Genomic DNA, 27,843 nt, shown 5'->3' with positions numbered 1-27,843 from the left:
AAATAACTTGCCACACTATATGATACAAAGTAAAAATTGAATCAAGTGAAACTAAAATACACCGAAGTTAGGGGCTGGAGAGATGGCTTAACAGTGAAGAGCACTTACTGCTCCTGAGGACCCAGGTTTGGTTCTCAGCACACATACAGCAGCTTACATCTATCTACAACTCCAGTTTTAGGGGATCTGATGCCCTTTTCAGTACTCTCCATGGGTACTGCATGCATGTGGTGCATTCACATACACGCAGGAAAACATCTATACACATAAAATAAAAATAGATCATTTTTATTTCAACTTCTTAGAGGTTAGTTCTGGTCCTACTTCAGAATATATATTTTAAAATTACAATAGCCAAGGTATTTGTTGTATGCCTTACACATTATACCATTACAAAGAGTATCAATATGTAATGCTATTGTTGTTAATACTTTCATGCTCTTGAGCTGGAATCTATACTCCTGAGAGCAGGACAATGTCTGTCTTGTTTTGTTGGTATCTCTAAGGTCAGAAGACTATAATAGGCATTTGTAAACATTTAATTAATGAGGTACATGAAGAGGGCAATCATAAGCATTTGAACCATTAATACCAACACTTGGGAGGCAGATGCAAATGGATCTCTGAATTTGAGGCCAGCCTGGTCTACATGGCAAGTTCTAGGCTAGCCAGGACTACACAGTGAGACCTCATCCAAAATAAATCAATCAACCAATTCAACAAAACCAAAAAAAAATTAAGTGTTTGAAAATGCTTAGATAATTCTTGGAGTCAGACAATGCTACTGTTGTGCTACGAGGTTTCTACCTCGGATTGGTAATATTTTAAAATATTACCAATAGACTAGGCATTTGTCCATCCACTGGGCTATATAAAGGACCTTTAATCTGGGTTCTCTGTAGGTGCTCTACTGCAGCACACTCAGGCCCACCAAAAGGCCGGGAATCTAGAGTGATGATACACTACACAAACACAGTTAACAGTAACTAACACACTGATAAGTACTATGGGAGCCTACAACATGAAGCAATTGTGCTTCACCTGGGAGAAGGGGGAGCTTCACAGAGGATGGGCCACTGGGACAGACAACAGTTAGACAGGCAGGAGCGGAGAAAGCAATCTGGTAGAAGGAAAGCGGCAGAGGGGCCCAGGCATTCCAGTGGGTTGAAACTAAGTGTGAATACAAATGACCTCCTTTCTCTTTTGAGTCTGTGATGGAAAGCAAACCACCTAACACAATTAGCTATGTAATAGTGTAAATATACTTTGTTACATATGTGTCTAATTTTTATGTATGCCACTTAGCAATTTAATGAGAGTCTTGGGGATGGGGTGAGTTTTTCTGATGGCTTCTTAGGGTTAAAATGGAACTTGTTCACCTGTCAGGTGACAAAAAACCAATTTCTATAAATGTGCCAGGATAATTCTTCTCCTCCTCAAGAACAGCCAGTTCTCGGTCTATTCATTACTGTCTTTTTATAGTATTTTTATTTAATAAAACCTATTAAGGCTACCATACAAATCTCTTTACTTATGCCTTTATCTTTTAACTGATCAATTTTTATATTGCTGACATCCCTTCTTCACCATTTGTTCATTTAAAAATTCAGAGTATGTGAGCTATGTCTCCGGGGAAGTGTCTATAAAATTTGTTACAGCTGGCAAATGTGTATGAGTCAGTGATAGCACATGACTAAATGCTTCACAGAAAATAAAATTTGTTTCTGTAGTAAGCAGAACTGTTTAAATGTTATTTATTTTTATGTTTCAAAGAAAATATATTGTGAAGTGCTGCATTGATTTAAAAGGCAACAATGTCTGTGTACACGCTGTAGAAGGGAAATTTATGAAACCTTTGCACAACTCCTTTAATTGAATTTTCCAAATCTCTCACCACACACAAATAATCAATATCTTCTGCAGAGAAAACGAGTCAGAATTATTACAGTCTTTCTTTTCAATTTTGTTGTCATCAGCACATAAGAACACCTGGATATTTGTACTGTCTGCTTGCAAGATATTTACACCTTTTAAACACATAATTGCTATTAAGTGAGTCCAAATGTATAATTTTAACATTTGCTACAGATTTTTTTTCAAAAGGAAAATTATTATACTTTACGTAAAGCACAAAAATTTAAATCATGGAAGAAAATTATGTAAAAGACTTTGAAAAGTAATAAACCTGTTTGGTTTTCTTAAATCCAAGACAAATCTTAAGTAGGCATTTTCAGCAGTTGGTAGAACTCCCCTAACAGTGATGACTGGCATAAAATAAGAACATTAACATTATCAACAGTAGAGGTCTGACCCATACAGCATGCACAACAGATAAAGGGCTGAGGGCTGCAATGTACACTAATGTGTATATGTGGTACAAAATTAACAGCTATCTCCAAAGAAATCTAAAAAAGCAACATGGGGGGATTTTTAAGAGACTCAGATGAGTGCTTTTAAAACTGAAGTATCTGGCAAGAAAAAAAAAAAGATATTTATTAAGATGACAAGCCAAAAGAGTAGTAGTCTTCAGGAAGTAAAATTATTTAACCAATATGATGAATACTTTTTCAAGAATGAGTTGAGAGAAGCAAAACATATTTTTGTTAAAAAAAAAAAATACCTCAGTGGTGGCTAGAATGAAAAGGCAATGCCACATCAAACTACTTTACAGTGTCAGTACAAAAGGGGTTTCAACTTGTCATGCAGCCTAAAGAATGTGATAACTTCACAATTCTATAACCAAGATGAATTTTACAATGGAAGTTAACTAAAGAAAACAGTCTATGCTTCTTTCAAAAGACCAGAGCTAGAAGTTCTGAAATAGTTTCTATTACAAATAGCTGAAACAATCAACTTTTTTGAACATTGTAAAGTTCAGATGGTTATACTGCATTTGAAATATGCATTCTGCAACCTACACAATTATTCTCAAAACATAAAATATGTTTTGGACTGAAACTAAGTGTCTTGATTTCTTATCTTGGCAACTGGTCTACAATTTGCTTACATTATTTTCAAAACATTTTGTTTACTGGAATTCCTAGACACAGACAAACAATGGTGGCATTTTTTAATATCTCTAGAAAAAATGAAAATGCCAAGTACTACATAATGCCATCTATTGACTAAGGGATATTTGTGTGAGGTTGTTTTTAGTAGAGGTTGGTTGTAAAAAGCAAATACATTTCATGCCTTACCATGTGATGACAGTGTGACATTCCATCTGTTTCAGCCCACTGAATAGTCAGATGTTTTAAATCTTAAGCGTAACGAATTTAAAATAATTATGAAAATTCACATTCAAATCTAACAGAAAAGAAATCTTTCACTTCATTATTATCCTAATAGTCATAAAGCCAATATTATTAAGGAAAGTGAAGTTCGTCTTATATCCTAAGTTACCAAAAGAAGCATTCCTTTGTTCAAGAACCTTGGGTTTAGCAGAGGAGTGAGTGCCTGCTACTCACATTCTAAGAAGGCATTCTGACTCATAAGGTCTTATGAGAAGCTTAGTGACCCCTTCAAGTTATTGGGGATGTTTTACATCTCTCTTAGTTACATGAAGCATTCACAGAATATGTCAGGTGCCTGTTTACTTAACCCTGGAGTGCCATCCTTCTTCCTGCAGTAGCAGCAGCTGCATGTGGTGCTGAGGGAAGGGAACAAGCACCAAGTGAAAGAGTAAAAGACCAATTTGAATGGTCAATGGCAGTAGAAATGTTGCAAAATTCTCCTGCAAGAGCTTATTTTAATTATTCTAGGAAACCTTTAGAAGAAACTTAAGGCTAAGAAGAATTACCACCATCATCCTAAATGGCCACCTTAGAGACGTGCTGTTGATAGTGAAACAAGTGACTGGCCTACTCCCACTTTTATGATTACAAGAATGAAACAAATTTAGTATACAGCATAAGGGCTGATTCAACGAAACTATTTCTGATGTTAAATCTGGATAGTAATAGAAATAAGTAAAATAGAAAACATTAAGAATCAAAGCACAATTTCCAAGGGAACATACAAAGCAGAGCAGTCTTAGATGTTACAAAATTACCAAATGCTTCTTAAGATCAGTATGTGACAAGAAGAGGTGAGAGTTGTTAATCTAGCAAAAAAAATCTCTCTGTGTGTATGTATTTGTGTTTGTGTGTGTGGCATCTTTAAATAACAAAAAGACCAAATTGAAAATATGCATAGCAGGAACTAGAGGAAGCAGTAGGGAAAGTATCAGTGAAATGCAGCCGCTCAAATTTAAATCACACAAGAAGCAAGTTTTCATATTTGAAAAGTGAAGAACTTTTAGTACCTCAGAAGATAGAAAGAGCTAATGTAGCTTGTGCCATATAAAATGGAGGCTTATCAATACAAATACATGATCTATATAGTATATAAGAACAACACATAGTGGTATATGTTGTGGGGACTCATTTAGCCTTTGGGGTACTGGCCCATTAAGGCATGATCTAATGTGCTGCATGGGAATGGATAAGGGGGAGCAGAAGTGCATTCTTGCTCTCTTGGGTGACAGTCACAGATAAGATGGCAGTTTCCAGCGCCTCTGGGCAGAAGACCACTGCAATTCACTACCATATTTGTCATTCGTGAGTGGCTCCCCAATAAATACCTGACTTCCCTTTATTCTGGGCTCTCATGACTCTATTAAAATCATCCATTACAGGTATATAAAATGAAAAAGGTTTTAAAATTAATCTCTTATTTATTCTGTAACAAGTAACTAATGCCTCTAGTTCCTGCTATGCAGGAAATTTCAGAACATGACACATTTTTTTCTATGAATGAAAAAAACCTAACCCTGTAAGAGCCTGGTAATGGACAAGTCAGTCTGGACATCTATAAATAAAATAGAATAACTACAAAGTTGGTCTTGCATAAATTCACAAAGAATTGAAGTACAGTGGATAACAGAAAGGAATGGCATATTATAAAAAGCCCCCTAAAAGATTTTAGTGAAGCATGAATACTTTCAGAAAATGTTCTTTAGAATATTTGAGGGCTAGTGAGATGGCTCAGCTGCCAAAGCCTGACAACTTGAGTTTGATCCTCAAGAGCCACATGACGGAGAGAACCGATTCCTCTAATTTGCCTATTGACTCCTACAAGTGTGTCATGGCATACCTCCCAATAAATAAATTAAATGTAATCATTTTGTCAACTAATTACCTGAGATTTTTTTCTTCATTTCCCAAGTTTGGTAAATGCCAATTTTAATTATTAATAGTTTAGGAAAGTATGAATTTAAAAATTATATCATCGACACAGAAGATGGAGACTTCTTCCAATTGGAAAATAATAAACACATAAATGTCACAATCTAAATCTTGTCAAGTTAGGAAAGCAAAACAGTGACACATTTCAATAAAGTTCTGAAGAGCTAAAGTAGGAGAGAAGAGACCCCAATCTCCATCTACGTAATAGTACAAGTGAGGGGTGCAGGAGCTGACTTTACCTTTCTCTACAACAGCTTTGGAGGTATCTTGCCATGGCTGGTACTCTTGGGTAATACTGCAGGCCTCTGTATCTGACTGGAATCTTTTATAACTACTGGAGGTTACTGTTTAAGTCCCAAGTCCAGTCAAACAGATGAGTTGACCCAGTGTCAGTTATATTAATGTATAATCTGAAAGTTGGGGTGACCAGCTGACTTCACTTATTTTGGGAAGAAACATGAAATCATGGAAAGGCCTTATTTTGAGCCATGCTGACCATTAGCTGGAGTCCCTGCTCTGTAATACAAATGGCAGTGTCTTTGGTCAAACTTCTTAGTGGATTTTGTGTATCTATTTATTATTGAAAATGACAATGTAAACAACTATCTTGTTATATTCAGCAGCGAAGAGTAGTACTGGAAACAGAAATTATTAGTACTCAGTAAGTGGTAGTTGCTTATACTTAAGGATGGTAAACTAACATACATCTAGTCAAGGACCCATACCTCGTGTAGAGATTGCTGAGTGGCATTCATGTCAGAAAATTAAAATTCTCATTCTTCTGCACACAATGGAGTATTATTCAGTCATAAAGAACAAGTAGGTCTTTGCTGGGCATCTGACCAGAGCAGCACTCAACAGGAGCAGCCCAAGTATGGCATTTTTTAAAAGATCCCTGCTGAGTTAGTGGCTTAGTGACTCCAGGCCCTCCATCAGTCATACACACAGAAAATTTATAGCAAGTGTCCTGGGACTATTTGCAGAAACCTAGCCGGCTGTGTGTGGGAAGAACTGAATCAGATCCATTCAATATTTAGCAAGGTAAAAATCTGGTTAGAGCCAGAGTCGGAAGAGTAACAGACACAAGTCCCCCAATAAACTTAGTGTTCCCTAGTGAGTACTGCCAGATGCCTGTGTCCCAAGCCTCCTGCAGTTCATCCTTTGGGGTTCCCATCTCACTGTTTGAGTCGCTGGAGATTAGGAATCTGGAAAACACTGGAAGAGAATTTAGATTTGGGAATTGGTTTGCTGTCACTTCTACTTCAGGTATGGGTTCAAAAGGATTAGGTTCTGGAGAGAGGCAACACTGCCCTTGCCCCCAGTTTCTCAGCAGATGGTGGTGGCTCTTCTATGGACATCTGTATAATCCTTGAGGTCACAGTATCCCCCAACATAGAGAGGACTTTATAATCTCTATAGAGATTATGCTTGGGCCCCAGATCCAAGACTGAGGTGGTAACCCTGGGTTAGGAAAGGCAATGAAGGCTAGCCAGAAAGTGATAGTTGAAGGCACAGAGAGGACCCACTGCTCTCTGATGCTTATGTCTAGGCTGGGATTGGCACATCAGGACTAGTGTCCAGGCTTTGGCATGCTGAAGCCTTGAAGCTGGGGTTTCTTTTCTTCCCTTTTAGGAAAAAAGATATTATTTTCTGCTATCTTCTTTTTTCCACCTCTAGACCTTCTTTTCCCATCTTTTTGGGCAGGCTTTCCCAAAGAAAGTAATAGCTTGCTTTGCCTGTGCAGTTGCCCCCTACAAGATGGGACTATTTTTGACTACCTTTTGCATTTCTTTACTTCTCACTGATCCCTCTATTACTTTCCCCTCTTCTCTCTCCCCTTTCCTCCATCAAACCAATACAATCACTTGATTGTCCTTCTGTATGCTGTGAATATAAGTTTCTCTTATTGGTAGATGAATAAAGCTATTTCGGCTAATAGATAGGCAGGATTTAGCCAGGTGGGAAATCCAAACAGTGACAGAGAAAGGCAGTAGGCAGAGTCAAGAAGATGCCATGTAGCTGGCAAGGATGCAAGAGTTCTGGCCATCACTGGTAAGCCAAGACCACATGGAGATACACAGAATAATAGAAATGGGTTAATAATTAGGAGAGGGCTAGCCAATAAGAAGCTTGAGCCATCGGCCAAACAGTTTATAATTAATATAAGCTTTTGTATGTTTATTTGGGACTAAATGGCAGGAGGACCATTTAGTCTCACTCTGCTTTCCCTTCCTATTCATACCCAATAACCAACATCTTAGTGCATACAGAACTATCAGTTTTCATTTACTTCCTAAAATGAATAGCATTTGATTATAATTGTTTTTATTTTACCATTACTGTATTTTCACAGTGGGCTAGCCTATCTCTGATAATGATTGCTTTTGCAAACACTATGCTACCTTCAGGGGAGAATAAGCCTGGTGCCTGAACATGTGGATAGGGGGTCTAACTACTAAGCTAGACTTGGAGTCTAGCAGAAAACAACACCATAACCTTACAACCCAGTCACTTTCCTATATTGGAAACACTTCAAATGAAAGAACAGGGATGATTTAGAGAGAAAAAAAAATCAAAGACTTAACTCCAGATGTGCAAGTATCAATGCAAAAATACAAGAAACATGAAAACTCAAGGCATTATGATTCCACCAAAAATCACTTATCCCATAGTAATGTTCTCTAAATGAGAGTAAATTGTATGAAATCCCAAATAATTAATTAAAAAGAACTATTATAAGTTATACAAAGATACCAAAGAGGACATAAATAAATGCCTGAATGAATTCTATGAGAACAAAAATAGCTAGAAGAAATAAAGGAGTTTGGGGTTAGGTAGACTCGTCTATGGGTATTTTGCCTATGTGTAAGTCTGAGCACCCTATGTGTGCCTGGTATACATAGAGGTCAGAGAAAGGCATTGGTTCCCCATCAACTGGAGTTATGGATGGTTGCGCACCATCATGTTGGTTGTTAGGAACTGAAACCAGGTCCTCTGCAGGATAAGCACTTTCAACTGATAAGCCACCAATCCAGCCCCATGAAAACATTTATGTAATAAACTAAAATATAATCCTACCTTTGGGATGAATTCTTGAATTCTTCTTATCAAACAATTTTTGTTTTGTTACTTTTGTCACTATTAGAGAAAAAACAAAATAAAACCAGCCTCACATTAAGAAGTAACAGAAAGGGCTGTAGAGATGGATTAATGGTTAAGCTTGTTGAGAAATTATAAGAATTAGAATTTGGGTCTCTGCACCCATCTAACAAGCTAGGAATCCTGTGCGTGAATCCCGGCTCTAAGTAGGATGGGGACAGGAAGAAGCCTAAGACTTGCTGGCTTCCAGCATAGATAAGAAAGCAAGGAGAAACCCCAATTCATAGGAACAGGCAGTGATAGGATACCACATATTTGCACATAGGTGTGCACAGCGCCTCTGGGCACACTTAAAACATATGCTCTTCAATACAAACACAAAGACACACAATCTTCTTTTCTTAAACATTTGACATAAGATACTTGGATGTGGTTGGCACACACCTGAATCCCAGCATTCTCAAGAGGCAGATAAAGAGGAGGATTGCTGTGACTTCAAGAACAGCCTGGGCTACACAGTGAATTCCAGGACAGCCTGGGCTCTGAACAAACATGGACTATGAATGAATAACTCCTCATTATTTGGAAGAAGCAACTCTTTAGGAAAAAAAATAATTGAAGGTGATACATGTTATAGGTATTAAGCACAAAACAGTACCCTCTTACTATCTTACTTTAAAAACGAACTTAATATAAAGGAAGCCTGCTAGCTGTCTACAATGAACAATCTGTTCTTCCACATTCAAGAGGAAGCCATAAAACAACACATCCTGGTAAAGCACACATGTCTCCTTTTCTAAAGGTACTTCAATCTGGACAGCTTTGGGTATGTGTGATCTATCTGACTGAAACTTGAGAAACAGTAGGAGGTTTATCTCTAAAATTACTAATATTAAAAATACAGGGGCTGGGGAGATGGCTCAGTGGTTAAGATCACTGGCTGTTCTTCCAGAGGTCCTGAGTTCAATTCCCAGCACTCATGTGATGGCTCACAACCATCTATAATGGAATATGGAATCTGATGCCCTCTCAGGTATGCAGACAAAACAGCCATATACATAAAATACATAATTAAAAAAAATCTTTAAAAATACATTAATCTTTCTTACTTAGCTCTCTGGTTTTCTCCACTTCTCTTTTTAAAGAACATGGCGCTAGGGAAACACCAATGAGATCTTCAAGTTGTCTGTTGTTCTCCAAAGCCTAAAAGAAAACTATTTTTAGTGAGTTAGTAACTTCTCTACAACTAAGAGATTATTTACAAAGGAAATATAATACAATGTATTTTTCATTAAAAAAATCTTAAATTAGGAAATTTGAGTTTTCCTGGTAAATCAAGTATACCAAGCCCAATAATGACTCAATAATACTTTTTTTTTTTTTTTACCTTTTTTTGGTGGGGGTGCTGGAGGTTTGAGACAGGGTTTCTCTATGTAGCCTTGGCTGCCCTGGTCACTCTGTAGACCAGGCTAGCCTTGAACTCTAGACATCTGCCAGCCTCTGCCTCCTGGGTGCTGGGATTAAGGGAGTGTATCGCCATGTTCAGTTGAGAGCAGTTTTTTTATTTTAATTATTATTTTTAAAAGACTTAAAATATGCCAGGTGTGGTGGTACACGCCTTTAATTCTAGCACCTGTGAGGCAGAAGTAAGTGGATCTCTGAGGCCAGACTGGTCTACATAGTGAGTTCTAGGACAGCCAGAGCTACATAGTGAGACCCTATTTCAAACAAACAAACAAAAAAACCTTAAAAATAATCTATAAAATTACTTTTAAATGCAAAAATTCAGCTATTACTAAAATATTACAGTTAATCATTAAGTATTATAACCAAGGAAAGTCCCATGATAAATAAATATATACTCTGCAAACTCTTGACTAGACTGGATTCTCAAATACAGGGCTTCTTTTTTATCCTTTTCAAAACAAATAGTAGAGGTCTGAAAATTATATGCGAGAAAAGTGCAAACCTGTATACTTCTTAAATTTTTCATTATCTCCATGGTTTTTTCTGATGATCTCTCAATTTTAGATAGCAACACCATGAATCTAGGAGTGAACAGACAAGCAGTTACTAAGAGTAAGCACGTAAATGTGTCAGGTCACAGGGCTGTAATTCTGTTCCAAGAGGCAGACTCTGTTCTCTAGCCGTTTCTTCAAAGTCAAAGAGGTAACATATGTAAATGCTCTCCCTTCAGTTTGACTTTCCTTTAAAAACACAACACACATTATTAATTGTCCTCCCAGAGTCTACTCTATTCCTACTCCATTTCCACCTGGGTGGGGGGACATAGCTGTGTCTTTCCTTTCTATACACGCTTCTTCAGTTATATTCCATTGTTCACTTACCATGGTTGATCTGCAGGGCAGTGCTGCCTAGGAACTTAAAATAATGGCTTGAATAGTTCAGTGTGAAAAAGATACAAAGGCAATCTCTTAAATTTGAAATAAGGGGAAAATAATTTAGTTACCTTCTACCTTGTGATCCTACTAATCAGTAGGTTGGAAATTTTTTTCCTTAGGATTTAAACTTCATTTTTCTAAGTTTAAATAAGTGGTTCTCAACCTGTGGTTGTGACCCCTTTGGGAGTCACATTATCAGAGAGCCTTCATATCAGATATTTACATTTCAAATCATAACAATAGCCAAATTACAGTTATGAAGTAGCAACGAAATAAGTAAGAGTGAAAGTAAGATTTACAGAAGTAAGAAAAAGTAAAAGCCCAGAGGCAAAAGATAGATGGGATAATTTAAGAAAGCTGGCTAGAAACAAGCCAAGCTAAGGCTTGTTGCTCTTGCAGAGAATCTGAGTTCAGTTCCCAGTACCTACATAGTTGCTGACAACTGCATGTGGCTCCAGGTCTAGGGACTCTGCCACCCTCTTCTGACTTCCTCAGGCACCAAGCACACATGTGGTGCACAAACCTACATGCAGGCAAAACACTCATACACATAAAATAAACAAATCTTTAAAAAAAATCTTAAAATGTATACAGAACAGGCTTAACAGTAAATCTACAGTGATCCCAAAGTACCAAAGCCTGATGAACATTCTGTCAACAGGCACCTTGAACTTCCTTTTTCCATGTCTCTCTACACTACATGACAGTTACAAAGGAAAAAACGATGAGGGAATATTGCCACATTTTAAGATAATTTAGGACTAACCCATAAATGTGTTCCATTTAATTTGAGATTTTAAAAAAATCCAAGTCTTTATAGAGGTTTTCCAAAATAGGAAGAGAAACATTAAAAAAATTAAAAATAGATCTTAGACAAGAATGAAAAATTTTAAAGTAAAAAAATAATTTCAACATGAATTATTTTTATGTATTTCAAAGTATCTCCACTTAAATTCAGTAATTTTAATACTAAATGGTGTGGTTTTCAGAAATAAGTGTTGACAGAAAGTAACAAAATGAATTAATTAAATTCTGGCCTCCAATCCCACGGTGAACTTCTACACCTAAAGACAAAACATTTATCATACACATAAAAATAAATTAATCTTTTAAAAATATTGAAAAAAAAAGTAAAGAGCAAAACACTTTGCTGGGTTGGTGACATGGCTCAGGGGATAAAGGTTCCTGCCAACAAGCCTAATGGCTTGAGTTCAATCCTTGAGACCCACTTGATAGAATCAGAGAATTGAGTCCTGGAGGCTAGCCCATGACCTTGATGGCACACCATGGAAATATGCTTTTCCCTCACTCGCGCGCTTGCACACACACACACACACACACACACATACACACACACACACACACACACACACACACACACACACACACACACACAATAAATAAATGTAATAAAGAATTTTAAAGAGCAACACTTTGTAAATATATTTGTGGAGTAGGAAAGCATAGAACATGATGGCAGGGAGAATGTGGGTTGGGAAGAGAACTCCTAAAGCAAGTAAAGAGGTACTGTAGGAGATGCAAGCAAGGCTTCCTAGAGGGACTACCTTCGTCACTACAGTGTTTAAACAGCACTCAGGTGCTTGCTTTGGCAGCACATATAGTAAACAGCACTCAGTAACCAGTACTAGTCACACTATGAAACAAATGACATCTGATCTGATGTGAAATTTCCATCCACTTAGAGCTCATGGTCTTATGTTGTAAGTTAATATATCCTCCTCAACTTAGAAATGACTTATGTCAAAAACTATAGCTTCTAATGCTATTGGAATGGAAAATGCACCTGAGTTCTGTTGTGGGATATTTGATCGTATTCTGACACTCCCGAGACTTCTACTCAAGTTCACCTTGACTCAGAGGGCAGTGCTAGCTACTAGCTGACAGAATTAGCCATAGAGGTTTTGGAGGACCCAGGACATATAGAGACACAGAAGTCGTAGGGAGGGGCTGAAGAGAGCTCATCCCTTTTAGATAGAGGTAGGGGAGAGAGAGGATGTGACTGGTAGCTGGTCCACTGATTTTCTGATCAATTAGGTTCTTACCCCCGATATCTGAGTTTTTATTGATAAAGAATAACTAGATAAATGCTTCATTGTTCCAAATAAATGATTTAGAAAACATTTTTCAACATAACTCATTTCTAAGTTGAGGAGGATTTATTAACTTACAACATAAGACCATGAGTTCTATGAGGGTCAAAACTTCACTTTACACCTATGGTATGGCACACAGAAATAACTTTGTAAATGAGATGAACACATAAGCCACTTTAACTAATTCAATTATTTCAGGATGGCATGAATAAATATCATTTCTAGGATACACAGGATTTCTGTAAAAAATACTTTCATTCAAAGGCATGGCGGCAGGCCAATGTGAACATGGTTGGGTGTTGTAATTTGAGTTGCTTAGAGCCCTCCTTATCACTCACCACCATGCTTGTGGGATTCTGCTCCCTTTCTATCCCCATGTGACTGTTAAATGGAGGTTTCTTTAGTTTGACCCCAAACTGGTCTATGTACACCGGCCCAGACCTAGGGTCAATTAGTATTCAAATCAAAGCATTATACATTCCCACTATATAAGCACTGCAAGACACTACAAATATTTTCCTTAACAACAAAGAGTTAAAAAAGAAAATCATATAAAAGAAATAAATGTGTAAACAAAATGATTCAGCCCAGTATAAACTAATTTACAAAAATAAATGATTTTTCTTAAACTGTTAGTTAAAAGAGGTCAAGCTTTTCCTGAACAATATTCAGTGACTCTAACTTCAAAACCAGGCTTACTCATCACTGTCTTTTGCTGTGGATTTCTTTCTTGTAGGTGAGCTGAGGTTATTCTGCTTTCTCTTTCCTGTATGAGTGTAACAAAGAAAAGAACACAACATTAAAGAGACAATTGGCCAAATTTCAATCAATTAAATTGCCAAATTTTAGCTACCTATAATTCCACCGCTTGAAAGACAAAATAGGGAGGACTGACACACATCGTTTGACACAACTTAGAAACCAAGCACACAACAAAATGAATTTAGATAGCTGAATATTAAATAGGAAGGGAAAAAACAAAAGGGACGTAAGAAAGAAAAGGTATCCTATTTTGTTTTTTTATTTCCTTTCCTTAAAAAAAATCTTGACCGAGGGCGTTGGTGGTACACGCCTTTAATCCCAGCATTCAGGAGGCAGAGGCAGGCAGATCTCTGTGAGTTCGAGGCCAGCCTGGTCTGCAGAGTGCCAGGATAGGCTCCAAAGCCACACAGAGAAACCCTGTCTCGAAAAACAAAAAACAAAACAAAAAAAACAAAAAAAACAAAATCTTGACCAAAAGTTATAATTTCTTGAATTTTGTACTATACTATGTATACTCAGTAAAGTTCCAAAATCAAATATTAAAATTGCTTCCTTAATTTGTAATTCATTTTCACATCTTAGACCCAGAAGCCAGCAGCAGCCTAGATTATTTTACCAGAATTTTTATCAGGTGTCCAATGCCTTTCTAAATATTTTTATTATTGCATAATAATAAACCATATATTGGCCAATATGTGGGTCAATAAAAATCTTGGTTTTCTTAGGTCTTTAAGTACTTTTCAATCGCCAAGTAGGACTTTAAATATCTCTCAAAATAACATGTTTCAGTTAATAGTTATCTTCCTTCATTTCATTCTACTTAAAAAGTAGACACAATATATGCCTGGCTTGGTGGCACACACCTCTAATCCCAGCACTGGGGAGACAGAGGCAGGTGGATTGATGAGTTCAAGGCCAGCCTTGTCTACAGAATGTGTTCCAGGCAACAAGGGCTACACAAAGAAAACCTGTCTAGCAAACCAAAGTCAAGCAAACCCCCAAAAGGAACACAATGTATATTAGAGAACATAGCCCAGCAGCAGAAACAAGTGCAACAAGAAGGAAGGTGAGAATTTATGCTCAAAAGTTGCCCCCTGACCTCCACATTCCAACTGTGAGACTTGAACATGCAAAATCTAAGAATAAGGGTTTGGGGTTTATTATCAAGTCTAATGAGAGGCAAGTAGAAATAAAATGTTTCTAAATGTTATTTAAATTTCCCATTATTCTTTGTACAATATTTTAAAAGGGGGAAATAGTAAAGGAGTTCATGACCTCATCTGAATTTTAAATTAGTTTATAAGTTATATCTTCTAACATGGAACTTATGATATCTGATAATGATTAGGCTTTCTTAATTCTAAAGCAAGCAGAAGACTTATTAGGGTTGGGAGTATGACTACAAAGGATGTGATCTAATTCAGGACATTAAATTTTTATATGTGATATGTGTGTCTATATATGTATATACATATATACATACATACATATATCTACCAGAGTATTAAACAACATGTCCATTTTAATTAGTAACTAGAGTCAATCAGTAATCAGCACATAAGTAAAACCTAGAATATTGCCAGCACCTCAGAAACCCTTGCAGTTTGACTTTTTAAAAAAGAGCATACTTAGTACCTATAATATGATAATTACCCATAATTACCCATAAATGTCAAGTGAAATCATGTGACCCATCTTTTTATGGGCAAAAGGAATGTTCCCTTAAGTCCATATTTAATTTCAATATGGAAATTGAGTATGTATCAATTTAAAATCTATTGAGATATTCATACAGAGATATGTAATTTCTAAGCTATTATTTTTTAATTAAGAAGATATATCAGGTATATAAAACTACAGACAACAAACATAATATTAATAGCTTTAGGATAAAAGCATTTGATTAAACTAAAAATCAAAGACACTCAAAAGCTTAATATCTTGTGTGTTTATTTAAATAAATTAGGTAAAATGAGACCAGTTTCTAGTATATGCTTAACATCCAATAAACATTAAACAATAAAATATGAATTAGGTTAGTCACAGCATATCTAAAATGCATTTTAATAAATTTGAGCCTATTTAAATTTTTATATTACAGAAAATGGTATGTCATTGATTCATGACCTTTAACAATATAAAAAAATTATTAAGCATATGAAATTGACACTTGTGCCTTTAAATATAACAGTAAACTACTAGAGAACAACAAATATGTATAGTCAGAATTAAATGAAGAATATTTTAAAATAATGATTTTATATAAAAATTAGATTATTCTATAAGGAAAAATTTCATAGCTGAAATACAATAGATGTAAACTATGTAAACATATACTAGATGTGGGTAAAGCAAAATGGACAATATGGATAAAAATAACATTTAGAAGTACCCCTCTTAAACTGCAGTGTGGCAATACCTGAGTTATATGCCCTTTAATTTATGCACATGATGGATAGCTTGTTAAGGGCATATCTGTAACCATTATAATTGATAGTAGCTGAAGGCAGTCAGGCCATAATTTCTATTTAATGGATGGGATAGTAAGGGAACAGCAGTAGCATTTTAAAATAAGTGTCTACAAAGTTTACATTTATGTCCAAAGTAACATTCACATTCTAGCTTTTCCTATGTTAAATTCCTTGAAAAGCGAGAAAAATCCAGCTGCAACAAGAGCTATATATTACTAAATCAAAATCTTGATCTAACCAATAACTAGAAGAATCTTACCATAAGTGGAAAAGAATGTTCAACTAACCATTTGATGGTCTGTTTCCACACTCTTGTTCTTTGCGGGTAGTAGGAGAAGAAAATGGGCTCATTTGATAAGTTCCAGTTGTTGGAGAATAAGCTGTAATACTTTTCTTCCTTCTGATTTTTGAAGGACTAAATGACTAGAAATAAATAATAATTTGGAAGAGAAGTACTTACTTTTAGTTACAGATCTTTGAAAATACCTTAAGTAACTCAGAAAAATGAAAATTAACACCACTTTTCTTGCTCTTTCTTTCAGATTTTGAATGTATTTATCACCTTCAAAGTGAGCATTATTCCTCTCAAATGAGGTAGATATTTCAGATCTCTGCAACAATTAGGGCATCTCAATCTGATATTTATGAAAATTTGACATGAAACATTACTAACTTCTGATATGTGTCCCAACAGCTTTATAGATGAGGAATCTGGTCAGCATATTCTCACTGCTAATATGCAATATGTAATGTATAATTATGGAGCCAGACCAGGAAACTCTAAGAGATGCTTCTTACTAAGGCCCACAAGGAAATCCTAGTAAAGCTTAGTGCTCTCCTCAGCCGACCCACACTTCCCTGCCAATGTTCTGCCTTACGAGTAACAAGTCAGTGTCCAAAAAACCAAGCCTACCACTTATGCCCTCTTAAGCATTTGGCCTGTACTGCACAACTCCCTGAAGCTTTCTCCTTTGTATTCTAAGCAGTATGTATTTTGGTAATATTTTACATTTCTGTCTAACCCATCAGAATTTGTTCTTGAAAATATGATTTAAATTTATGCATTAGGGAACAAAAACATGTTTATGAATGACTTAAAAGGAAAGGTGGCCATCCTACTCTACTCAATATACTCATTTGTTCACTGTTTCATTTATGAACTAGCACCTACAATTTCCATTAATAGATTATGCACATGTGGGTCTCAAATCAGTCTATAATCTTAGCTCAGAATGTTATCTCTTATCTTCCCTAGAACTATTCTTTTTTATTATTAATTCTTATTTAAATTAAAAACAATCTTATTTTACATACCAATCCCAGTTCCCTCTCCCTCCTGTCCTCTTTTCCCCCACCAATCCCCACCCCCACCCCTCATCCCCTCCTTAGGGAGGGTGATGCCTCCCATGGGAGATTATCAAAGTCTGTCACATCATTTGGGGCAGGATCTAGGTCCTCCTCCCGTGTATCTGGGATGAGAGAGTATTCCTCCATAGAGAATGGGCTCCCAAAGCCCATTCGTACACCAGGAATAAATACTGGTTCCACTGCCAGAGACTCCATAGACTGCCCACAGCACCCAACTGACACCCATAGTCAGGGGTTCTGGTTCAGTCTTATGCTGGTTCACCAGTTGTCAGTCTGGGGTCCATGAGCTCCCATTTGCTCATGTCAGCTGTTTCTGTGGGTTGACTCCTTTGCTCATCACTCCTCCCTCTCTGCAACTGGATTTCAGTTCAGCTTAGTGCTTAGCTGTGGGTGTCTGCTTCTGCTTCCATCAGCTACTAGATGAAGACTCTAGGATGGCATTTAAGGCAGTCATCAATCTCATTATAGGGGAAGGGCATTTAAGGTAACCTCCCCACTATTGCTCAGATTCTTAATTGGGGTCATCCTTGGGGATCCCTGGAGATTTCCCCAGTGCCAGATTTTTTGTTAAGCCCATAATGGCTCCCTCTATTAAGGTATCTCTTTCCTTGATGTCCTTCTCTGTTCTTCCCCCAACATGACCTTCCTGATTGCCCATGATTTTTTCTTCTCTCTCCTTCTCCTCTCCTTTTTCTCCTCCCTCCTCCCCCTGTGCCTCCAACTTTTTTAGTCTAGGTCTCCAGCTCATGATCTACTATCTCTAAATATCCACTGACACACTATTGTTTGCTCTGGATCCCGATAGGCCTTGTTTTCCACGATCACTAATGTGCATAAGGAAACATAATGAAGGACTAGGAAGAGAAATCAGCACCAGACTTGAGTTCAGATCTCTAGAATCCATATAAAGCCAGATGACATAAAACCCATCTGTAATCCCAGCACTCTTATGGCAAGACAATAGATGGACATGAGAATCCTGCAAGCATGAGGACCTAAGTTCAGATTCCCACAGCCCACATAAAGCTAGACCTGACAGCACAAGTTTGCAATCCTAGTTCTTCTATAGCAAGATAGAGAGAGGAGAATGTCTATGGGTCAGCTAGCCTGACAGTCATCAACAAGGGAATCAGTCTCAAACAAGGTAAAATGTTGTGGAATATTACTTTAACTATGTAAAGATGTGTTGCATTTGCTTTACATTGACTGCTTAAAGCACCTGATTGGTCTAATAAAAAGATGAATGGCCAATAGCTAGAGAGTAGAGGGATAGGCAGGGATGGCAGTGCAGAGAGAATAAGTAGGGGGAGGAATCTAGGTCCAAGAGAAGAGAGAATGAAGGAAAATGGGAAACACAGGGGGCCAATCAGCCAGGCAAACATGGAGTAGGATAAATTGTTATGGCCTCAGAGTGTCTTCTAGAAGTTAAATGAGTCAGAGATGAGGTTTTAAGTTAGCATGCATGTTAGAGAAATTCAAAAAGAGAGAACAATCAAAGTGGACTACAGTAATTTGATACAAAAAGATACGAAAGATGGGGCTGAAATAAGAGACAAGGCATTAAAGGGAGTTGGGAATGTAGCTCAGTTGGCAGAACACTTGCCTACAAAGTCCTGATTCCAATCCCTAACACTGAATAAACTGGGCACAATGGTGAATGCCTATAAACCACAGCAATCAGGAAGTGGAGACAAAGACATCCATGGCTACACTGTGCATATGAGGCCATCTTGAGGAACATAAAACCCTGTCTCAAAAAGAAGATAAAAAGAAGCACAAGAACCTGAAGTCAAGAGTACTGAGTACACAGGATGAACTCAAGGCTCAGATACTGTCAACACCGTGGAACAACTTTAGTTTGGAAGCTGTTGTCAAATAGTTACATCACTTTCTATGGTCAACTATCCTTTAATTCACCTAGAGCTGTGGTATTTGTTCTAGAAAATATGGGATCAAAATTTTTTATAGTTAACATTTTAAATGATATATATTTTCTTGGGTAGAACAAAAGGCATTTATTTTCTATATCCACAGTAGGCAAAATTGTAAGCAGTATCTTTTTAAAAAAATCCAACACTTGTACCGTTATATCTGTAATGCAATCCATCCTGTAGGATGAAAGGGTTCTAAGTCTCTTTATCAGGGAGTTACCATTACCTCTTCATATTGAGTTTTCACGTGTTTATATGTATTCAGTCATAAAGTATGACATTTACCCAAGCCCAATTCAACTTCTCCAAGAATTTATTGCCTAGAATGATTTCACTGTGTATGTACAAGGAATGAAAGTTACTGCTCTATTGTACATTTATGTCCATCTGTTTTCCTATTTTCACCAAAAATTATTTTATCCAATTGCCAAATGTCTAAACATTGCAACTGTAGATGATATATTTCTTCTTGAAAACAGTTCTGTAGCTTTCAGGAAATTCTCTCTCTCTCTCTCTCTCTCTCTCTCTCTCTCTCTCTCTCTCTCTCTCTCTCTCTCTCTCTCTCTGTGTGTGTGTGTGTGTGTGTGTTTCATACCAAGAATTTCCTCCTCTCCTCTGTCACTACAGATCCTTAAAAGGAAAAAAAATGTTTATGACTACCACACACAGGGAGGAAACTAAAACCCTACTTTTGCCTACTATTCTTCCTTCCTTCAGCATTCACATATCTTAGTATACTGGCTTACTGTGTGCATAAAGTTCCCCAAATGTTTCTTTTCCTCAGTTCTACCATGGTCCTCTAAGATGCAGAAAAAGCAATCCTAGGATCCTAAGAATTCCATTCTGCCATCCTGCCAGTTCTGAGGGACTTACACAATACCTCTGATAATGGGAAGAGATTAAGAGAGACTGAGTTACTAATTACGAGGTCAGCAAGAAGAGTGCCATTTATTGATCCCCTTAGGGAGGTGGGGGACAAGAAAAGGTGAAAGGATTAGAATCAGCTAGAAAGGCAAAGGATTCAGGATGCAAACAAAATGCAGTAGATGCTGCACCCACATATAATAATTTATGTCTGCTTCGGATATTTACTGACACCTTAAAAATGTTTAACACTACCATTAAACAAAGAAAGACTGTTCTGAGATTTAGTCTATTATCAGCCCTATTTCTACTACTGTACTTTCTGTTAAGAGGTCAAACCTTTTATCTTAGCAAAACTAAATTTTGAGCATAGATCTTTCTGCTAAAAAAGAAATCAATGCTCTCTCTATAATTTCCGATATATAAGGCATTTGCCTTTGATCTTCATGAATTGTAGCTTGCTTTGTCACCTTGTTTAAAGCATGTTCAACCAAAAAGGTGCCCGCATTTCATTGATTTTGGACCTCTTATAAACAGTCTAGAAAGTACTAACTAAGGGTTCTTTTACAGTGAAATATGAGCTATAAAATTATTATTATGAACTATTAGCTGCTATCACTAGGATACTTAAGACAGGTATTACAGGTATCCAGATAACCAGAAAAGAGTAGCTAAAGGAAAATCAGTCTTTGGTCTCTTTTTCCTTTTAAAACAGGGTATGGGTAACCCAGGTTGGTCTTGAATTCATGATCTTCACTCCTTAGTCTCATCAGTGCTGGGATTACAAGTGTGTCACCATACCTGAATGGATAATTATTATTAAGCTTACTCTGGTTGATAAGGTTATTGGAACATCCCACCTATGATATAATTATGGCATACTAACAGGACTAACTTGGAATTTATATTAGGAAACTATGAACAGTAATTGTTGTTAGGTGATTTTCATTTTGGTTCTACTATTTCTGAGCTGCCACAATTATCACTCTTAAAGGTACGAGACTCTGAGATTTTGTTGTTGCTTCTATTGTAGCTACAGGGAAAAAAGGACTTTGCACTTATCTAGTAATCTTATAGGGATATCAAGGGAAGAATATGAATACACATGCACACAAGGGGAGGGGGTGGGGATGGTGGCACACCTCTTTAATCCAAGCACTTGGAGGCAGAGATAAGTAGATTTCTAGCAACTAGAGACTAGCCTGGTCTACATAGTGAGTTTCAGGACAGCCAAGTAAGACCCTGTTTCTCTCTCTCTCTCTCTCTCTCTCTCTCTCTCTCTCTCTCTCTCTCTCTCTCTCTCTCTTTCTGTGTCCACTATATTAGGCTTATGGTAACAGAAACATTCTATCACTTGATAAGGTGTTTGATACACCAGGTAAATACACTGCTAATAAACATTAAATGTGCACCCAAGACATACAAATTTAATTATATATAAACTTAACATATTTTTTTGAATTTTTTTATTTGAATTAGAAACAAGATTGTTTTACATGTCAATTCCAGTTCCCTCTCCCTCCCCTCCTCCCCTACCCTCCCAACTAACACCCTACTTATCCCATACCCTTTCTGCTCCCCAGGAAGGGTGCGCCTTCCATAGGGGGCCTTCGGAGTCTATCATATCCTTTGGGATAGGGCCTAGGCCCATCCTGTGTATCTAAGCTCAGGGAGTATCCCTCTATGTGGGATGGGCTCCCAAAGTAGGTAGAATATCTATCCAGGACCTTCTGGCTTTCAGAGTTTCCTTGGAAAAGTCAGGAGTAATTCTAATAGGTTTGCCTTTATATGTCACTTGGCCTTTTTCCTTTGCTGCTCTTAATATTTTTTCTTTATTCTGTATGTTTGGGGTTTTGATTATTATGTGGTAAGAAAACCTTTTTTTTGTGGTCCACTCTATTTGGTGTTCTGTAGGCTTCTTGTAATTTCATTGGCATGTCTTTCTTTAGGTTGGGAAAGTTTTCTTCTATGATTTTGTTGAATATGTTTTCTGCACCTTTGAGTTGGGTTTCTTCACCTTCTTCTATACCTATTATTCTTAGGTTTGATCTTTTCACGGTGTCCCATATTTTCTGTATATTTTGTGTTAGGGATTTGTTGGACTTAAGATTTTCTCTGGTCAATGAGCCAATTTCTCCTAGTGTACCTTCAACTCCTGAGATTCTCTCTTCCGTCTCTTGTATTCTGTTGGTTATGCTTGCATCTGTAGTTCCTGTTCGTTTACTCAACTTTTCTATTTCCAGCATTGCCTCAGTTTGTGTTTTTCTTTATTGTCTCTTTCAGTTTTCAGGTCTTGAACTGTTTGAATTGTTTCCTTCAGCTGTTTGATTGTATTTTCTTGACTTTCCTTAAGAGATTTGCTGATTTCTAGTACTTTTTGGTTTTTTTTTTTTCCTTACATTTCTTTAATGGATTTTCTCATATCCTCTTTGAGGCCCTCTATCATTTTCATGAAGATGTTTTTAAGGTCATCCTCTTCTGCATCATCTGCGTTGTGATGTTATGGTCTTGCTGGTGTAGGGTCTCTAGACTCTGGTGGTGTCATATTGTTTTTTCTGGTGTTGAATGTGTTTTTATATTGTCTTCTTCTCATCCTTTCTTCTGGTGGGTGTAGAAGGATTCTCTTCTTCTCCTAGTCTGGTGGATGGAAGCGGGACTGGCACCGGGGACCTGGAAGTCTCTGGACATGATGGATCTGGCACCCTCCGGCCTCAGGTGACCCCAAGCAGGACAGAAGAAGAAGGACTGGAAACAGCCCTGAGCCGACCTAGTCCAGTGGATGGAGGCAGGATTGGCATTGGGGACCCGAAAGTCCCTGGATGTGTTGGATCTGGCGGAATTCAACATAAAACATTTTAAAGCAAGACAAAGGTTTGGCTGAAGAAACTAGTGTACTGTATTTATTGTTTGTTTGTTTGTTTGTTTATTTATTTATTTTGTGGCACAGGATCTCACTTTGTAGAACAGCCCAGACTGGAACTCACTACCTAGCTCAGGCCACTTCCAGTTCAGAAATCCCCTTTGCTTCAGCCTCCCAAGTACTGGGATGAGTGACAGGCACTATCATGACTGGCTAGTAAATCTCATTAACTAGTCTTCTGCAACTTATTTCCTTTTTTCATGTAGTTTGTGTGTATAAGTTTCAGGATCATATTTCTCCTTCTACCATGCAGATTACAGACATGGAACTTAATTCATAAGCCTTAGCTACAAGCACCTTTAGCTGCTGAGCCATCTTGCTGGCCCATCTTCCACAATTTTAAAGAAACTAGACTACCATCTTTAATTTTAAAGGCATTCCCCGAACCACAAAGAATTTATATTACTGCACTATTACTATCTCACACTATAATCCTCAGGAAGGCTCTTTTTGTTTTGTTTTGAATGAACTATGTCCCTGGTTATTTCTAATTAAACTTCCACAGATTCTTTTATTTTTTAGAATATCATAAATTCTATTCAATACATTGTTTACTTACTGATATGATTTATGTAAAATACACAATCTTAATTTGATGAGCTCTGACAATATGTATTGATGTGCTTCTACCTGAGCTACAGATGCTCGTCACATGGTTCCTTCTGCCCCTTCCGTTTAGTTTAACTCCCAGCCCAAAGGCTCTCTAACCCCAAAAACCACACTTAGTTGCTGTCTCTTCAACTTCAATCATATGAAGCATAGAACCTGTTTATTTGGCTTCTTTTGCTTAACTTGTTTTTGAAATAATTGATGTTGTTGTATATGTTAATAGTGTGCTCTGTTTCATGGTATTGTTTGGTAGCATTCCTTTTTTTAAATAGGACACAATTTGCTTTTCCATTTTCTTCCTTATGGACACATGAGGTGTTTTCAGTCTAAGAATACTAGGAATCAAGTTGTTAAGGGCACTTTGCACACAGCTTTTTTGTATCTGCAATTTTTACTTCTTTGCGGCATTTAAGAGTAAACTGCTAGGTTACAGGATGGGTATGGACTTAGCTTTAAATATATAAAGTAAGAGTTAAACAGTTTCCCAAAACGTGTGCATCAATTTAACTTCCATCATCATCTACGTTTCAAATCTCCCCATTTTCTCTAGCCTCTGTTTGTTTGCTGGCTTACCATGTCATGACAGTGACTGTTAGAGAGAAATACAAAATTCTGTTTTGTTGTCCTTTACTATCACTTTTAGTTGGGGGAATAGTCATATCCCTTCCTCTAATAATCAGGACAAAATAACCCATTCCTGTTTTCTGTAAAATTTAGGTTTGACCAGGTCTTGACCCATTTTCTGAAATTTGACATGTTCCACACCCTATACACTGACCTCCACTCTGATAAGCTGGACAAATTTTGAGATGTTTTTCCAAGTTTCTATGTAACCAAAATACTCTTGGAAATCCCAAAAACCTTGAAAAACTCCCTAGTCTTGCTATTTTGGGGATTACCCACCTTTTCTGTGTTCAATGCTATTTCTCAAACCCTGCTTTAGGGAGATAGCCTAGTCTGATAGAAAATGGAATTTGCATAATTAGGCCAAAGAATTTGGGTAATGGTTTTTATTCTTGTTCAGTGGGATTAAAAGTTTGTTCATGTTTTTACATTTTTTTCTATTTCTTATTTCTATACTTTGCACTTAAGTCTTGTCAGAGACATGCATGAAAAATATTTTCTTCTCAATTCATAGCTTGCCTATTCATTTTCTTTTGCATTTTAAAAATTGTTTATTTTAAACTTAATTATAAAACAAAAATACATTTCAAATTTTAAATCACTGGCATCTATTCAGCTTTTAATGTAATCTTCAAATCAGAAGAAAAATTAATTTTAATGAAGTCTAACTTAATAACTTTTCCTTTATAAATATGACTTTTTTATGCCTTGAGGAATTTTTGTCTCCTGCAAATTCACAAAGATGGTTTCTTATATTTTCTCCCAAAGGCCTTTCCTTTTGGCTTACTTTAAGACTATGATGCTGGGTGTGGTGGCACATACCTTCCCAGCACTCAGGAGGCAGAGGCAGGTGAATCTCTGAGTTTGAGGCAAGCCTGGTCTACAGATCGAGTTTCAGGACAGCCAGGGGCATACAGAGAAGCCCTGTGTGTGAGGGCAGGGGGCAGAGAAGAAAAAAGATTACAGTTATTCCTGGATGAAATTTTACATCACATATGAAGTCAGTAAATGATTTTCTTCAATAAGTTTACAGGCTGGAGAGCTGGCTCAGTTGTTAAGAGCACATATTGCTCTTGCAGGGGACCTGAATTTAGTTGCCTGAACCTACAATGGGCAACACACAATGACTTGCAACTCTAGCTCTCAGAGGGAGCTAAGGCTTCTGCCCTCCAAGGGCACTTGTGTTCATGTGTACATACCCACCTACACAAACATAAAATTAAAAGGAAAGTAAATCTTTTTTGTTTTGTTTTGGTTTTTTTTGTGGGTTTTTTTGAGACAGGGTTTCTTTGTGGCTTTGGAGGCTGTCCTGGAACTGGCTCTTGTAGACCAGGCTGGCCTCAGCCGGGGCCAGGATAAGAACCTGGAAAGGAAAGCAGGGTCACATATTCCAAAGGGTCCCTACTGCAAACCTCTGATTCTAGGCAACACAACTTACACCACATGCCTGTCATCCTTCACTGTGAATCAGTCACACTTGCCATGAACAATGATTGTGTGTTTGTTAAAAACAAAAACAAAATCCAAAAAGCAAAAACAAACCTCTAGGTTGGTAAGCATAGGTTTTTAGAATGCTACTGAACATAAAGGAAATACCTGGCATAGCAAATCAACCATCAAATAAGCACATGTTAGTGACAGTCCCAGCACCCATCTGTGCTGCTATGCAAAATGAATGTATGAAAAAGCTTTTTAACCTTTCAAAACTCTGGGCTTTTGGCTTCTTCAATGACCCATTAGTGAGGATTTTCACAATGTCTGCCTCCAGTGATCTGCCCTGCTACAGAGGTAAATGTGATAGCACAGGAGTTAGGGAGAGTGAGGTTCATTTATTGTAACACCACTATGAACTGACAGCACTGAGCCGAAACAGGACAGAAACACTGAATACACTGAGGGATGCGTGCACAATCACAGATTGAAGATCAAGAAAGGGAAGATGGAAGTATCCATGGAGACTACTTAGGAACTTTTACATAGACACACAAAAAAAATTATCCTAAGAAGGTGACAGACTGGCCAAAAGGCAGAAGAAAATATAACTTCATGTTTATTACTAGGAATTCTAAAATTAAGAGCATTTCAGATTTTCCAATTAGTGCTGTTCAATCCACTGACTTTGGAGAAACAAAACAGTCTTAAGAAAATATGATGACTCTACATTAACAGATTATACAGTTTGGACAAAATAGACACGTTCCCTAAGACATACAACCTGCTCAGACTAAATTATGAACAACTTGAAAATACAAATAAATCAATAGCAAGTAAAGAAACTGAGTTAATATTCAAGACAGCTTGTTTAAAAGCACACACCCAGGTCAAACATAACAATGTGTTCTTCTAACACAGGATATTTTTTATGACACTGACCTATACATCCTCATATGAAGAAAACACAGATGGAAAGTAGGCCATGCTGACAACTGTGTGCATGAAGAGAATGGGTTAGAAATGGTCATTTTTCCCCCCATTCAGATGGTGCTTCTATCTCCCAAAGAACAGCTCTGGGGCAGGAAGGAGCAGCACTTCATTTCAAGCCGGACTACTCATCTACCAAAATACCATTCTGACCAAAGAAACAGATGCAGAATTACAGTCACAGCTGCATTCTGCACACAACAAGTTGGATAATGGTACTCTAAATTGCTAATTACACCTTTAATGATGTTTTTAGTGCCAATGCAGTATTTTGCCATCCTTGTATAAATTCTTTTTTTAAAAAGCACCCAGGAAGGTTTTCAAATGATGATATTCTGTTTTGTTAAAACCAACAAGTTTTCCAAAAAGAGTCCCCTCTCCATCCCTGCAAGACAGGGTTTCTCTTTGTAGCACTGGCTGTCCTGGAACTCCCTCTGTAGAGCTAACTGGCCTCAAACTCAAGAGATTCACCTGCCCTGCTGCCCTAGTGCTGGGATTAAAAGTGTGAACCACCATTTCTTGAAGTGGCAGTCTCATGGAATTTTGTAAGAGCCTATTTATTAACTAGCAATTTGCTTTAATTTACTTCCTTACCAATTATTTACATTTAACATTAGAGAAATCGTAAGTAAGTCAGTGTTTCTATCTAAATCCATAGTTGGTATGGAAAAATTATTAGCTAACGTGCTAACGTGTTGGCACTAGGAATATTCTATGACTAGATTTAGAAAATAATACCAACAGTACAATTTTATTTTTATTTTGATTACCATGGTAAATTTTATTATACTGTTGTACTCTGCCATTTACTGTATGCTATCATAGCTGAGGCAAATTAATACTTTTTGATATGATAATGTCACTAACGTTTTGATATTACTTTAGTAGGTTACAATGTATAGATTAAAATACTGCTATTATTTGTTTCTTACATATTAAAAACATGTATTTTTATACGTTAAAGTATATCTCTAGAGAGAAGTGACAAGCTTCTATAAACTAATTCCTACTACATTAGTTTTATAAAGGTTAC

General features: G+C 37.1%; 1 protein-coding gene across 5 annotated transcripts in view; it reads right to left on the bottom strand.

Moving 5' to 3' along the window:
• Positions 1–27,843, bottom strand: part of Itgb3bp (integrin subunit beta 3 binding protein) — a 40,376-nt gene that overhangs the window by 2,070 nt on the left and 10,463 nt on the right. For 2 of the 5 annotated variants that reach the window (XM_027400491.2, XM_027400496.2), the window contains exons 3-7: positions 16,361–16,496; positions 13,540–13,606; positions 10,294–10,372; positions 9,434–9,527; positions 8,304–8,363 (exon numbers count right to left, since the gene is read on the bottom strand). In XM_027400491.2, coding sequence (XP_027256292.2) covers positions 8,304–8,363; positions 9,434–9,527; positions 10,294–10,372; positions 13,540–13,606; positions 16,361–16,496 — 436 coding nt within the window. Of the gene's footprint in view, positions 1–8,303; positions 8,364–9,433; positions 9,528–10,293; positions 10,373–11,154; positions 12,067–13,539; positions 13,607–16,360; positions 16,497–27,843 lie in introns of those variants that run through there. The other 3 variants (XM_035439786.1, XM_035439785.1, XM_027400494.2) reach the window with 2 other exon arrangements.

The sequence above is a fragment of the Cricetulus griseus genome, chromosome 2 (genome assembly GCF_003668045.3).
Source record: "Cricetulus griseus strain 17A/GY chromosome 2, alternate assembly CriGri-PICRH-1.0, whole genome shotgun sequence".
Taxonomy (NCBI): domain Eukaryota; kingdom Metazoa; phylum Chordata; class Mammalia; order Rodentia; family Cricetidae; genus Cricetulus; species Cricetulus griseus.
The sequence above is the reverse complement of the archived record's forward strand: the minus strand, read 5'-3'. Positions and strand labels throughout refer to the sequence as shown.